Source organism: Cuculus canorus, chromosome 1, assembly GCF_017976375.1.
Source record: "Cuculus canorus isolate bCucCan1 chromosome 1, bCucCan1.pri, whole genome shotgun sequence".
Classification (NCBI taxonomy): domain Eukaryota; kingdom Metazoa; phylum Chordata; class Aves; order Cuculiformes; family Cuculidae; genus Cuculus; species Cuculus canorus.
In genome coordinates this window covers 114,188,469-114,203,533 of record NC_071401.1, presented here as the reverse complement: position 1 = coordinate 114,203,533, position 15,065 = coordinate 114,188,469, and the positions used below count along the sequence as shown (strand labels likewise).

Genomic DNA, 15,065 nt, shown 5'->3' with positions numbered 1-15,065 from the left:
GCCAAAAATTAAGTAAGCAGCTAAAGCAGTTTGGAAGTGCTATTGTTGCAGAGGCATATCCTCAAAGACACGTGATATTCAACTGTACCACAAACATATGGACTGACATTTCATGCTGGAAGCCTTCCCCATCTTTAGTTACTTCTCTATTCCATTTCTAGTGGCTTAGGAACTACTACGAATGCTGAGATACAACTGAATTAGAGCAATGCTACCTTCTTTTCTGCTTATGAAACAGTGGGTCTGGAAACCATATTTCCAATGCTTCTAAAATGAATGGGTGTTAAACAGTGCTTCTGTCAACAGCCCCTTTACTGTCGCTGCTTGCCTAAGGAAGCCTGCAGACTGGGCAAGACACAGCCATGTGAGGCTGATGCTCTGCAAAGAAACATTTAGTGGAGAGCAGCACAAAAAAAAATGCATATAGGGGCTGTTGGTCACTGACGCAAGAGAAATAAAAATAGAATTTAATTATTTGAAATTTTCTCTTGTGTTTGTATGATTCAGACATGGGACTTACTTTTAAAAATTAGCATTTGTCAAATAGCTACAATGTTACCTGGGTAATTGTTCAAGTATACTAACATACTTGAACTCTCCTTCCCCAGTCTCTGCTGCCGCTCTTGCCTGAGCTTCTGTACCTGTTAGCCTAAGAGGCTGCTTTATTTGGCTTATTCTCACTATTACTGTTGCATGTCGTTGTCGGTGCATGCACCCACATCAGCATATTAGCACAACAGGGGAGAGAAGTGAAATAGAGAAAGCAGATGTGGTCTTTGATGGTGTGATGCTCCCAGTATCTGCTGCCTAGCTCTGGACCAAGACGTTGAGTGGTCAGTCTCTTGCTGGTGCCCTGAGGGCAGGTTTGTCTGGAGGGTCTCCCTGGGAGCTGGTTCGCGGTGGGTCCTAAGGAAAGTCTCTCAGACATCAGCAAATAGAGTCCAGATCTTGGAGTAAATGCTATATTGTACTCTTAGCCCTTTCACATCAAATAGTTTGCCTGTAAAGTAACTATTTTGCTTGCCATGTCACTCTTTCCTGTTACCATTCACTGAAATCACACTGCTTATGATTAAATCATACCAGCTTTTCCCTATTTACCTCTTTTGTGCTGCAGCAGGAGGGGAAACAAAATGTAGAGGGTCCGTGCACTGGCAGGGCAGGGGCTGGCAGAGAACATGCAGAGACAGTGGCCACAATAACCAGCAATCCCCAGTTGATTTTGGGGGATAGACAAACAGCAACTTTAGACAACAGCACATCTCTTGTTCCTTGTGCCAAGGCTGACCAAGGAATGAAGACATGAATATTTATCTCCTAGCAAGGAGATCCAACGTCAAAAGGCCAGGGCAGGACCTAAAATGTGATAGTAAATGTGGACGATGTCAACAGCATTATCTTGGTTTTATCAGTCATCCTGGCCATTAGAAACAACGTGAATGCAGAACCAAGACCAACTGAAATGTGGGGAAAAGCCCGCCATCCACCTTGTCATCTAAACATTTCTGCAGCTGAACCCCATGGCTGGGTGGCATGAAAGCAGGGCAGGGAGGCAAGGCATCACACCATGGTGCTGTGATGGGCAGGAGGAGGAGAGGAAGGCCCTGTTGCCTGAGGAAAGCTCCTTCTGTAAGAGCCCTCTGACAAATTCTTCAGGGCTAAGTACAGTAGAGATACCAAAGTCTGAGTGGCAGCAGTGGCACTTCCCTACAGATGCGTGTGGTGGCCTGTGTATGGCTGAGAGCTGGGGAGTAGAGGACAGGAAAGGTATAAATGAGACTCTTAATGGAGTTGAGAGTCTTGATAGGTTGAGTAAAAGCAGACATTCAATCGAGAGAGTTTTGGGTTTTTTTAAGAAGGTACTTTCAGACTGAAATGCTTTAAAATATTTCTTTTCTAGAACAGATTTCTTTAAGATACAGGTTTCTGAGAAAAATATATGGCCTTTTCACATCTAACTTTGCCAAATATTGATTTCTCCTTTTTGTAAGAGTAAAAGCTCAGCAGCAGAAACTATTATGCTAAATATTGAGTTTCTGCTAGACCTAAAACATTGGTATATATCCTAGCAATACAAATGAATGTCAAACTGTTAAGAGGGGCTGAGATGTTAAATGGAAAATATCTATTAGATCATTCAAGAGGTCTGTTTGAGAGCTGCTTGCCAGAATAGTTACCCAGCAAACATGTCTTCTGAGAAAGCAGAAGACAGCATCCAATACAGATGGAGAAAAGCCTGTTCTCATCAGAAGTCAAAAGGAAAAACAGGCATTACATCAGGTGTTATTTAGTCTCCCAGCCAACTTTTAGCTGAGATTAGAAGATCCAGTTTACTAGACATTTTTTATTTCTGAAAAAGCATGGTTGTCTTTTGCCAGTTTTGACAAGGCAGAAACAAGCATGAAAGCTTAAGACAATTTCCTGATAAAAAGAATCCAACAAAGAAAAAAAAAAAAACCAAACAAAACAACAACTGAGATGGAAAAAATAAAACAAAGGAAATTCCAAAATTCCACCCAAAAAGTACCCTAAGTCTAGAAAACCCTAAGGCCACCTTGATCAAATATAGGTCGCTCCCAGGTATAATCCATCACTAAACCAGGCAGGAAAATGTAAATTAAAAATAGAAGGATGGAGAGTCCTTGGTGGATTCACTATATAAAACAACAGGAAAACTTCAGCAGTTCACCTCAGAGGGGAACACAATGAACTGAGATGACTCTATACCAATTAGCGGCGTTAGTCTTAATGTTAGAGATTACAGTGAGGTTAGGTTGGAAAGAGAAAGAACTGTGAATCTCTCAATTAATCCGGGGGTTGAACTTGTTTTGAGTCTCGTTTTAAGGCTTAGAAAGGGCCAGAAGCATAACTTATCCAAGGCTTTTGAGATTTGCTATATGTTAGCAGAATTTCAACAGTCCTTAACAAGTCAGTTAATATTACTGCAAAGCAACGATCACAATAGCTGATTTAGAAATGCCAACTTAGAGAGGCTTACAGTACCTGACCACTTCTATCTATTCGGTCAGATGCACCTAGAACCGACATGCTATGAAAACAAAACAAAACACTTCTTCTATTTCTTGTGGATGTGACCATCAGAAACCTGCTGCTCTGGCTTGAAGGTGAGCTCAGGGCTCCCCAGAGAGGCAAGAAGCACCTATGGTATGATATTGTCACGTGTCTGCCCAGGCAACAGCGTGTGGATGGCTGGTACCCTAGATCAATGAATGTTTTGGGGATTGGTGAAAGCCTTTGTAGATGACTTTGGCTGGTAAACACCTGGATGAACCCATAACTGGAGAGTGCTTTACTTCAGCGGGCCCAGGAAGGGAGGCTCTGCTGAAGGCATGGTGGAAGCATGACTGTAGCATGATTTGTTCTTTATTCTCCAGCACAGCTGCCCAAGAGGGGTTCAGACTGGCAGTGAAATACATTACGGATGTTGTGGTAGCAGCTGCTTGTAAACCACTTCCTTGACCTCAAATTGAAGCTGTACAAGCTTTTATCTCACTAGATGTGGGGTGAATGTAGGATTTCATTTCCACTCTTTTTCGAAACAAGGCTGTTAAGTCTCATTAGGAGCTGTTATTGTGACCTTCAGGAGCCATTTCACTAATACATTTCTGTTTGCTTTCCAGCCTACCCTGAGATCTCTGTTAGCCTGCAGGAAGGTTCAGCTGGCACCTCACAGAAGGTGAGCAATTTTGGATCGAAAACTAATATCCATGACTGTCACCATGTCACCCCAGTAGGGCCAGGCAGGCTAGGCTGAATCAGACAGAGAAAGATCCTCCAAACCCACTAAGCTCACAAGGTGACAAGTGAGCCAATGAGTTAATGTCAGCCATTCATGCCTGTTCTTCTCAGTGATTCCTATCCCTGCAGAAGTGAGCTGCTTCAGTGAGCATGAACTGGAGCTAGCTAAGGGTTTCTCCATGGTGTATGCAAGACCTTATTTTGCATTAGCCCTTGGGAAAGCTTCAGGACAGGGTCAAGAGGGTGTGAGGAATCTGTGGTGTTGCAGGGAGCTGTCATGCTCCCTTTCTCTCTCCATGTGCCAGCAGCATCCAGCTCCCCTCTCTACACTGCATAAAATTCCTCTCCAAAGGGAGGGGATCCTGTTGGAACCATCTAGGTTGAAGCTTTTGATCTGTGAGCATCCCAAATTAAGATAAAGTTTTCCTTGGAAACAGCACTTGTGGGCAGGCAGAACCTTTTATTAACATTATTCACCTGTTGTCAGACAAGCCATGGGTCAGTTGTGCAAACTCAGTATAATTTTCCTGATGACCTATTTCTAGGTGTGATGTGGGACATTGCAGGCTTTTGTCTGCACTGTCCTGCTGAGCAGAGCAAGGGGTACTGCTACCATGAAACCAGGTAATAGAAACCACATACTGACTCCTTTGCTCCTCTTTTCCACCCTTTCTTAAAAGACTTAAATCTACTTTGAATGTCAGATTTGTATTTCTTCTTAGGAAGCATTTATAAAAATATTATGAACTACAAATCACTGAAAAATAAAGGAATAATGAAGAGAAGAAGCAGGGAAAGTAATCACACTATCAGTCAAGTTCAGAGGTTATTTACCAGGGCAAGGGAAGTGTTTCAGCCAGGTAGTTTCAGTCTTCATACTGAACGACGGACTATGGCTGGCTGCAGTGCCTCAAGCTTGTTTTCAACTGTATGTGTGAACAACTTTCTTTGAAAGTGGGAGCAAGAGGGCTTTGTGTTACATGAGTAGTCATTTTATTCTTTCTTCTCTTTGTTTAAATGGACAAGGTAATTTCTCTTAGTACTATAAGATGCTAAGTAAATGTAATTTGGAACATCCAGGCAGCATAAGCATGAGACCTCCCACCCTGCTAGTAACCAACCCTTCATTGAGTCTTGATGTTGAGGTCCTTCCCACCTATTGCTTGATGAGAAATTAAATTGAGCACAAATAAAGATTTTTGGAGCAACTGTCATACAGCCTGAAGTACTGCATCTAAAGTATGCAATTCCATGTGACTTCTGGAAACCTCTTACCTGTCATACCTTCTGCAAAGGTATCTGATACTGTATACTCAACGTTATCATTGTGTTAGGCAGTCTTTTTCATAGGATTTGTCTCTTCATCTGCCTAATGAAGGATTTACGTGGCAATCGGGGGTGTCTCATTCTCCCCATACACGCTGTGCCCATAAGAGATTCCAGTGTTTCTCCATGTGAGTGTTTGTCACTAAGACACTGGGCTGAAAGCAGGAGGCTAAGAAGTCACCCTACATCTCTCCAACCACAGCACTGGAGTAGAGCATGTTGGAGCCCAGTCACTCTCCACCCAGCACAGGGCAATGGGGGTGTCCCTGGGCTCTCATTCAACCGTGTGTGCAACCAGAAGAATGGAGGGGAAAGAAACACAAGAAAGAGGAAGAGAGGCTCCCTTCCCAAGGGGGACAGCAAGTAAATAAGCTCTGTCTATAAGGGACATTGGAAGCCAGAAGCCAGGTGAGATATGACGGAGGCTAACAAATGGTTTTTTTCTGCCCCATAGCCGAATGTGAGCTGCATCGTGAGAAAGGCATTTCCCAAGCCAAGCCTTGTGTGGTATGTGGACAGAGTGAGCCTGACAGAGCAGCCCGGAGGTAATGCAACCTGTCGATAGGACAATGGCACAGCTGTAGAAGTGGTTCCCGAGAAAAGCGGTGGTTGTTCATCCACTCCAGCCACAGGGAGCCTGTAGGTGTCCTTCTGGGTGAAGAGGAGAGTACCAAGCCTCCTCAAAGGGAAAAGCTGGTGAACAGCCATGACCATAGCCCTTTGCAATTGCCAGTGATGGGAACAACAGCTTGGCATAACTTTGCTGGTTTTGCCAAATCTTTGATAGTGTCTCAACAAAGAAACCTGAAGCCACATGAGCTTGCTTTTCAGTACCTATATTTTGCACAGCTCTGATTTATAGTCTCAGTTTTAATGAGAGAGTCTTGCAGCTTTTCTTTATTTCTTTCCCCAAGAAATTTCTGTTGAACAAGAAGACATGCAAGACAGTGAAGGCTTCTATCAGCTGAGATCAACTCTGATGTTGCAAGGGACCCATCAGACACATAAGACATTCTTGTGTGCGTGTCTCTTTTCCTTCCTTGGGAATGAAACACGGAATATTTCATCAGAAGAAATATTTGTTTTCTTCGGTAGGTTTTTCACAGATAGGACACATCTGAAATGTAAAACATTAAGAACACTGAAGAAATGTACTCTCTGACATTTAAAATACTGAAGAAATGGCTAGAGTATGGAAGCTTCATTGTACAAGTTTATCAAACAGCTTGAACTTTCTGGGAGATTTTTTAGCTCAAGTTTTTGTTCAAGCCTGTAAATGAGCTAAGAAACCCTGCCACTAACATAAAAGGCTTGTTGTTTGTTTAGGCAGTATCATACTGCACTTCCCAAACCCCAAAATATACTAGCTTAGCCACATGGAACCAGTGAGTTATTATAATCATTTGATTCTCACTGAGCACTCCTGGCAGAAAGTCTACATGTATACAATGCAGCTCTTTGGAAAATCAAACCCTCAGAGTCAGAGCTATATTGTACATCTTCAATGAAACCTGTAAAAAGTGCCTAAACCACCTGAACCACTTTGGACAATAGAGAAACTCTCCTATAACCTATAATATAAGAATTAGCTATGCAATTAGGGCTGCATGGAGAATTATCATCTCAAGTATCTGGTGAAAGCACAAGACGTGGAGGTGCAGAGAGTTATGGATAGCATTTCCAAGGATGGAGGGTGACCACAAGTAGGGCAGACTGATTTCCTTTAGCACTCTTGTGTATTCCTCCTCTTCAGGTGCAAATGCATAGCTACACCTTTTCTTTTTTTACTATATGTTCTCCTTGCTGTACAGATAAAAACAACTGAACTGCTGGCCGTTAAGCAGCCTGCACAGATATGTCATGTACCATGGTGACTACTTGTAGCTCAATTGTGTTAACTTGTGGCTGTGGATACACTTATTGGTATGTTTCTCCACAAAGAAAGACTGCATCAAAAGCTACAACTTACTTCTCTAGAAACATAGCTTTGGAGAGAAGGGAGATAAATCATAATTTTTCTCCAAAATGGCCCATTTCTCCCAAAGTGGAGTTTTGTAGAAATACAAATACATACATATACATTCAAACAAATACATTCAAATCAGAGAGATGTCAATTAAAGAAGTCTACTTTCCTGCATGAAGGTTATGCTAAAGCTAAGGTATATCCACTCTGTATAAAAAAAGTTAATGTATTTATATGTGACAGAAAGGAAATAATTAAATTAATTCTCAACTATGTTCTGTGTAGGCGCTATACTAATGCACAGTATGACACAAACCTCAAACTAAATTTTCAGCCTTTATAACAAAGCCTAACTACTTTCAAGAACTGCTTTCATCTTTCTCTTTTTTTTTTTACTTCACAGACAATAGGTCTAACAAAGCCTCATCTGAAGCTTTTACCACCATGCCTTCTGAAGGTAGGATAAATGAGAGAATGAAATAACTTGGGTTATGTTAGAGGTGTGCTTATAGATTCCTATAGCTGTTGGAGAAATGGTTTTGCAAGCTTGTTTCTGGGATGGGTACTAAGACATCCCTTTCTGCAGTTATGACTTCAGCAAAAATACAATGAACAGATATTTTGATGATGTAATCCGTCATAATTAAGCCCAACCATAATTAAACCCCAGCCTTGAGGGGAAATTAATGTTATTTCTGATGCTTCAGCTGGCATTGAATATAGCTCTTTCAGCACTGAACTGATAATTAAAAATAACAGCCCTACTAATGGCTCTGCCTTCTGCTTAAGTACACAGCCAAGATCTCAATACTTTTTCTCAATTAAAGAACCAATGGGATGTTTCTTAATTTGTGTAAATTTGTTAAATGCCCACCCTGCCCCTGCAAGTTTGTCTTATTATCAGCTTATTGCAGACAGATAAATCGTTTCCTTGACACCTCAGCCCTGAAGCCCTTTGGAGATGTTTCTCCTGGGTTTGTTTGTTCTGCTCCGCACAGGAGACAGCTGCATTTCAGTGGTGATTTACATGGGTACAGCAGAGAAACACTGTAGACAAATAGCATGAAAAGTGTGGTTTTCTATGTAGATTGCTTCTCTGAGTGACAGGCCCTGGAGGTTCAGCCAATATCCTGCTAGGCACTTGAAAGCCATCCCAGGTACCAGGATCCCTGGGAGTGAGACTTTGTCCTCCACTGGTGTCTGCAGCCCTTGTGGCTTGTGTCAGGCCACCACCCTGCTTCACCTTGCACACTCTGCAGTAATGTACTGGGGGCTGGACACACTTTGAGGTGCCCCACTACCCACTGCATCCTCTTATGTCAGCCAGCAAATCCCTGCTAACACAGGTGGGGCTAAAATGAAGTATGAATGGAAGAGCAACATTGAGAACCACCAAAGGAGGTACAAATGCTTGCAAAAAAAAGCAGCTAGAGGTTTGATGATTATCTACTTGTGCTAAAATCTCTCCCAGCATGCCTGGCCACACAGAGTTATTTGGGCTCACTTCTCAGACATGTTTTTCTAATGGGGTGTGCAAGCTTTCATGGTTCATTTCCTTCATTGAGCCCTTTAAAGAGACATAATCCTTCTTTCTAACCTACTCAGGGGGTACTTTGTCTTGCCTCCTGGGCAGAAAAAAAAAAACCAGATAACTGTTACTCAGGACGTAAATACCACTTGGGCAGGATGGTGTCTCTGCTTATCTTGGCTGACTGGTTAAGAGCCCTTTAATTGCAAGGAATAAATCCCTCTCTCTCCCCTTCTCTGAGGACTCGGTGAGCACTCTTCAGTGCAAAGTGTTCCCAAAATTTACTCTCACGGCTGCAGTCTCTGAAATGCCTCATGGAGGTGCCACAACCAGGTCACATATGTTATTTCAAACTGCATGGCAATAAGGTACCGCTCTATGGGATAAAACCTCATAAACTATTTCTGCTTTCTGAGTTGAGGTGCAGACTGGAGGTTCCCAGGATTCCAAACCTTTTTCACAAAAAAAACATTGTTTACCTATGGTTTTCACAGCACCTTGGGTGTTTCTTGTTTCTTACTGGAGCAATTGATTGGGTTGTGCATTGAAATATTATTTGGAAATAAAGAGTGATGCACTCTCTCTCACTCTTAAACCCTCTATTTGGAAATTAAGAGTGATGCGGTTTCTCTCACTCTTAAACCCTCGAATGACTCTCTTCATGACTCTCTTCCCTAAAGCAGAACAAAAACCTCCCTCACCTTGAGTAAAAGTGTTTGCTTTGATTTGTTATAGACCTTGGAAATTCAGCTCTTCCATCAGCTGTCATGACTACCTCAGGTAAGGGGAAAATAAAAAAAGCCTTCTTTATTACTCAGTTAATAGATGTATGATCTCTACTTGACCTGTGCTTAAACGTCATGTACACAGAGCTAGAGGTGTGCCAGGGAAAGGTCAGCACACGCTGGTATCAGTGGTATGCTGCTGGATGGGAATTTGTGAGTTACCAAGTTACCAGAGAAGAGATCTGACACAAATCCTGCTGAAATTGTCATGTCAGGACAGCATGTAAAATGGCATGCTAAATATCTCATATTATTCTTACTTCTTCTTATAAAATAGAATAAACTTCTCTATACAACAGTGGATAAATTTGTCCTATTATGACAGAAATGAGCATGTGATAGAAATGAGCATGTGATAGAAATCATGACCCAACAGTAGCACATCATTCCCATTCAATAATGATATAAGATAAATACCACTGCTTTACCAGAGCATGCATATGGATAATTACTAAACTATCTTTAGCAACTGAGAGGAAAAGAGTAGGCTCTCTCCTGGGCTTATACTACCACACATTGTCAGAATAATTTCTGGCAAGGCCCTGGCTATGCAGGGGAGCACCACCATCAAGTACATAATCTACCTTATAGCAGTAAAATTGAACCTTATGTGTAAAAATGTAAGTAAATAATGCAAACAGCTAGCCCATGTGAAAGGGTCAGCATTAATAAAGTCAGCTGTCTCTGTTTGCCCCCTGAATTTGTGGGATGTGTTTTGAGCTTTTAACCTTAACTTTGACAGCGGGCTTCTTGCCACAGAGTCTGCATTTACAAAGCAGCTACCACAAGGTCTTTGGTCTGGGTTGTTTTATGAATATTATTTTTAAAAGACCCTATTGACTAAATGTGGTACCATGTAATTTATTTGTCTTTAGAGCATCGGTTGACATCTTTGGAGTCTCTGGACTTCACAAGTCAAGCAAGCTTGGCCTCTGCTTCCACGACACAAGGTAATAAATTCAACCAAAATGTTTTCTCTTTTTCTTCAAGGGTATAGGAGAAAGTTACATAAATACAATAACCATCTTGCATTTTTTATAGCAAGCAATCTAATGTCCATTGAAGCCCTTTTCTGAGTGCATTATACACTAGGATGGCCACAGTTCAAACAAAAAAAAAATGCTGTTTTGATTTAGTCTTTTTTAATACTCTGTTCAGAATACACACATTAATTTCAGTGAGTGAATAGACACCAAGTATACCTTTTTAAAACACATTCCATGTATCTCTTTAATTAATATGCAAAATTAGAGTGACATTAGAGCTAGAAAAAGTGCAACCCAAACACCAGAGCACAGGAGTACAAATGCAAAGCTCTAACAAACAAAATATTTACAACAGATGACTCAACTCAATGATTTCTTCTCTGTGCTGGTGACTCACTTGGAAGGGTTTTAACCTTGTTTACCCAGGGAGAGCTACATGCACCCTGTAGCTGGCAGCAGCCTGAATCAAGAGCAGATGAAGGCCTGAAGCCCCTGCTTACTGAGCAGCTGGGATCCCAAACTATAGGGCTGATGCCCAGCAGTCCCACCAGAGTGCATTTTCTCTCAACACAGCCTGTCTGTGATTGCTTTTTTCTTTAAAGTCTCATTCCATTCTGAAGCCCAGCTGCTGATACCTGTCACACTGTTTGTTTTTAAGCAGTGGTTAGAAGTGCATCGGGGCTGCCCCTATTGACAGCAAAGCATGCTCACTGCCACGTTGACTGAGTAAACACAGCCATGGCACATGCTCCCATTTTAGAGACAAAACAGCGCATGTAAAACAGCAGCACAGGCAGCACGAGGAAGAGGCAACATGGCAAGGCGGTGTTAAACACCATCTTCCCCTTCATGGTCACAACAAACCTTTGACTTGGAAATGACCCACCACTGCAGCCAGCATGAGTGAATTTGACCCTTGGTATATCTGGCAGCCTTATTCTCCCAAACAAAAAAAATTGATTGCAACAGACTAGCTTTCATGAGCTTGCGGGTCATCGAATGACCTCCTTAAAATGTGTAATTCAATCCTGTAACCTTCACTTATAGTAACCTACATTACGCTATAGCGTATCTAGTACTTACCCAGAGATGCTTGACTAATGCAATAGGCAGTGTGTAGGGTTGTACTGAAGGGAGATGCTGAACACAAGGCTTCGTTCTGACCCAGCAGAGCACTACTTGGTTGCTGAACCTCTTAATGCCCTGGGGCATGAAGAAGCTAGATTGGGATAGGCCAGGGCAGGAACAGAGATTGCAGCAGCACTGAAATTAAAGTCTGCTGCTTCTCAAGCTGCTTTTCCCATCCTCAAAGTAGAGACACTTGCCCAGCCTGGCTGACAGTGGGGCAGCAAAGTGCTAGTTCATGTGTCCTGAAAAACCTTCATCTCAACAAACGATTTCACAGTTCCTGTAAATATACAGTGTGAGCAGGGAGGATTCTTCTCCCTGGATTATGCATCTTCACTGGTTGAGAAGGCATAAGGTCAAAGTCGAAGTGCAAGCTGGAGATGAGCCATTTTCTACAAGCAGCCCAGGAAATATCTGTCTTTTAACCAGTGTCCCTGATGTGCAGCAGTCTTGGTGTGCCAACCATGGGTTTGTACTTTTCCTCTCTGAATCACTGCTAGTTCCTACACCAGTGCCACTATCAGCTTCTTGAGCAGACCCTTTGAGCTGCAGCTGAGTCAGGACACTGAGTCCAAATCCTCTTCTACAAAGGGGCTTGGTTCAGTTCCTGTTATTTTGCAATTTTTTAATGACAATCCATGAGACAGCTGGGAACTGATACAAGGGAAGAGTGCACAGATATAGACAGGTGAAGGAGGACGAAAAACAAACAACAAGGCTGTTAAAACTGCAGTCTGATCTTTGCTTAGCTTCTGTGATAGATCAGTCTTTGAGCCCCTAGCTCAGATTTTGAGCGCTGGGTTACAGCTGCATTTCACCTTCTCAAGTTTGTTCAGATGGCTTAAGGATACTTTTCCAAAAATGAGACAGGTGTTAGGAAAGATGGACTCATCTTAGTAAATGTAAAACAGTCCTCTTGGGAAAATAGAGGTCTACTTGCTAACCACCACCTGTCTGTGTTTGAATATCAGATAAATCGCTAATTCAGCTCTACAACACTTAACACTTTAAAAAAAAAGATTAAAGGAAAAGGTTAAATAAGTTGGTATTTGGCAACAGGAATCACAGGCGTGACTCCTGTACACTAACTTCTTCAAAACTTCTCTTTGCTAGCTGGGAAAACAGTTTTGTCTCATTGCATCTGGTGAAATCCTGTCTAAGTTCTGATTTATGTGTTTGTTCATTGCTTTCTATCTGCTTCAGATTGAAACAAGCCAGTGAAGTCAGTACTATTGAGTTGCAGCTGAAACTCAGCTGGAATCCAAAAACATGTGCTTAAATGCGCTATATGTTTTCTCAGACTTTATTCATCCATGTCATCAAACTCCTCTTAAGTTTCTAGCTTGTGACAGACTTTAAAACCAGACACAAAATTTTGTGGTGCTTGTCTGAGGGAAGCCAGCATCTCAGGTAGGTTACAACTCTTTGACCTCTTTAGTCAGGAAACAGGGAAGAAACAAGATAAAATGAAGAACAAGTGATGGGATCCTCTACAGCAATTTTTACAAGCTTATATGTTTTTCACAGAAGCGCTGATTTCTACTGCAGAGACAAAAAGCTATACCATCACCACAACATTCAATGAGAGTTTGACAACAGAAGGTGAGTAGGTGATGCACCTCCTTTGCTTCACAGGACCGTAACAGGGGAGCGATGTAGTTAAATACAGCTGCTGCAAAGTGCAGATGTGCCACCAACTTAGCAAGTGTTGGGTAGCAAATTCACAGTGATCTGGAGTATCTTGCAAAAATATACAGCAGTGGGTAGTCAGCTTTATGTGGTCCTCAGTTTCTGTTGCCTTTGCCATGAACTTTAGTCTGTGGTGCTTATTTTTGGCCGCTAGTCGACAGTTACCACATTGCCATGCAAAAATTATTACTAAATATGGAAAAGGTGTGCCCAAGCAGAGGCCAAAAGTCAGGTGGTGTAATCTGTAACAGCTTTTCAATGCTTCACAGAAGCAGTTCCTCTGCTAAATTGCACAAATTTAGCAGATAAAAGCTTGAGTCTTCCAAGCCATCAAGGATCTGCAGCACCAATAGAGTAACAAAATTTGAGTATCCTGGTTTTATTAGATGTATTTAATATAATAATATTAAAATTGAGAGAGTCGCTAGGCAAATGTAGTGAGTACTGAGGGTAGTTTATAGATGAAATAAATTACTGGAGAAGCTAAATAAAATCACAGAGCAGCAATGAAATTATGAGATAATGTGGGACAATAAAGGCTGGCTAATAGAACATCAAATGGCAGCCTCATTAAAGATCAATAAAAAACCCATAGGGGTGGACATTTTTTCACAAATCTTTCCCTTTAGAAAATTTCTGCTCAGCAGCGGAAAACCAGGAGTAACTTTCTATTTTATTATGTTGTCTTGTCTTTTTGTTCTTACAGACAGAATCTATCAATGCAACTTTGCATTTGTACAGCAGTTATCTTTTGGCTGAAGTGCAAAGGTTGCAGCCGCTTTCCATTTTCTGAATATATTTTTGGCAGCACTCTGATACTTATTTACCCTCATATAGCCCACAACCCTGCATTTAGACTGAGACCTTGTGGCAAGGTCTAATGCTTCACGATCCTGCTCTTGCACAGCTTGCTGGTTGCAGTCTTTGTTAAAAGCATCCTGAATTACACTACTATTTGCAGGAGGTACTGTGCATTGCACCAGTCACCGGGTTCCCTACAGCCATGCCCATCTGACTACCAGCTTGAGGCATGGCCTTCAAGGGCCCTCAAGTCCAGCAGCTGTAATTGAGGGCAATTTTAGAGCACACAGACACTGGTGCACCCACTGAGGCATACCAGGGTATTTCCCTGTGCCCTCCCAGGGCCAAGAAGATTATACAAAGGATTTACCATTATCAGTTCAGTTCTCAGAGGCTCTAAGGTAAGCAATTATGTAGACAATAATAATTAGTGCTTATCAACGTGCTGTATAGACCACAGTGCTACAGGATTTCTAAGTGTATATTCTTTTTTATTATATAAAACTTTTTTAAATGCCAGATTTACCATTCTTATCCCCATAACGTTAAACCCCTAATAAACCAGGAGAAAAGAGCGATTGAATTGAATTAATGTCCAAAACTCTCAGTGAATCTTCAGAGTTTGCTAAAACCGGACTGCTTTTGGTAGGGCTTTCTATTGCATGCATACATATATATACACACATACTTGAGTGCTCAATTTCAATCAGAAGCAGCACCTCATAAGAAAGAAATTTTCCTGGCACTATCTGGTAACTCATTTAGATGATTTAAACAGCGGATATTTTTCTTGTATCTATAAACCAGCAAATATACTAGATACTTCCAGGTATCTCTGGTATTTCATTTGTCGTTTGCATAAGAGAAAAATGATGAGTACAAAATAGCCATAGCTGAGCCTAATGAAGCAGTTACATACAGGCTTGTAAGATAATTGAAGAGTATGATGTCTTTTTTGTACAGATTTGAATGATTCCACCACCAAATCCACACAAAGCCTCAGGAATGCCACACACGCCTCTAAGAATACAATTGTGGGGCATCATAAGTGCTGTGGCAACTTGGAAATGCTGTGCCATTGTCTAGTAGCATATTTTA

At 41.6% G+C, this 15,065-nt stretch overlaps 1 protein-coding gene across 12 annotated transcripts in view; it reads left to right on the top strand.

The window, feature by feature from the left end:
• The window catches only part of CD96 (CD96 molecule), a 47,915-nt gene that overhangs the window by 22,182 nt on the left and 10,668 nt on the right, over window positions 1–15,065 (top strand). For 11 of the 12 annotated variants that reach the window (XM_054056324.1, XM_054056331.1, XM_054056322.1 and 8 more), the window contains 7 exons: window positions 3,642–3,697; window positions 5,540–5,630; window positions 6,000–6,176; window positions 7,454–7,507; window positions 9,314–9,358; window positions 10,239–10,313; window positions 13,005–13,079. In XM_054056324.1, coding sequence (XP_053912299.1) covers window positions 3,642–3,697; window positions 5,540–5,630; window positions 6,000–6,176; window positions 7,454–7,507; window positions 9,314–9,358; window positions 10,239–10,313; window positions 13,005–13,079 — 573 coding nt within the window. The remainder of the gene's footprint in view (window positions 1–3,641; window positions 3,698–5,539; window positions 5,631–5,999; window positions 6,177–7,453; window positions 7,508–9,313; window positions 9,359–10,238; window positions 10,314–13,004; window positions 13,080–15,065) is intronic. The other variant, XM_054056332.1, reaches the window with a different exon arrangement.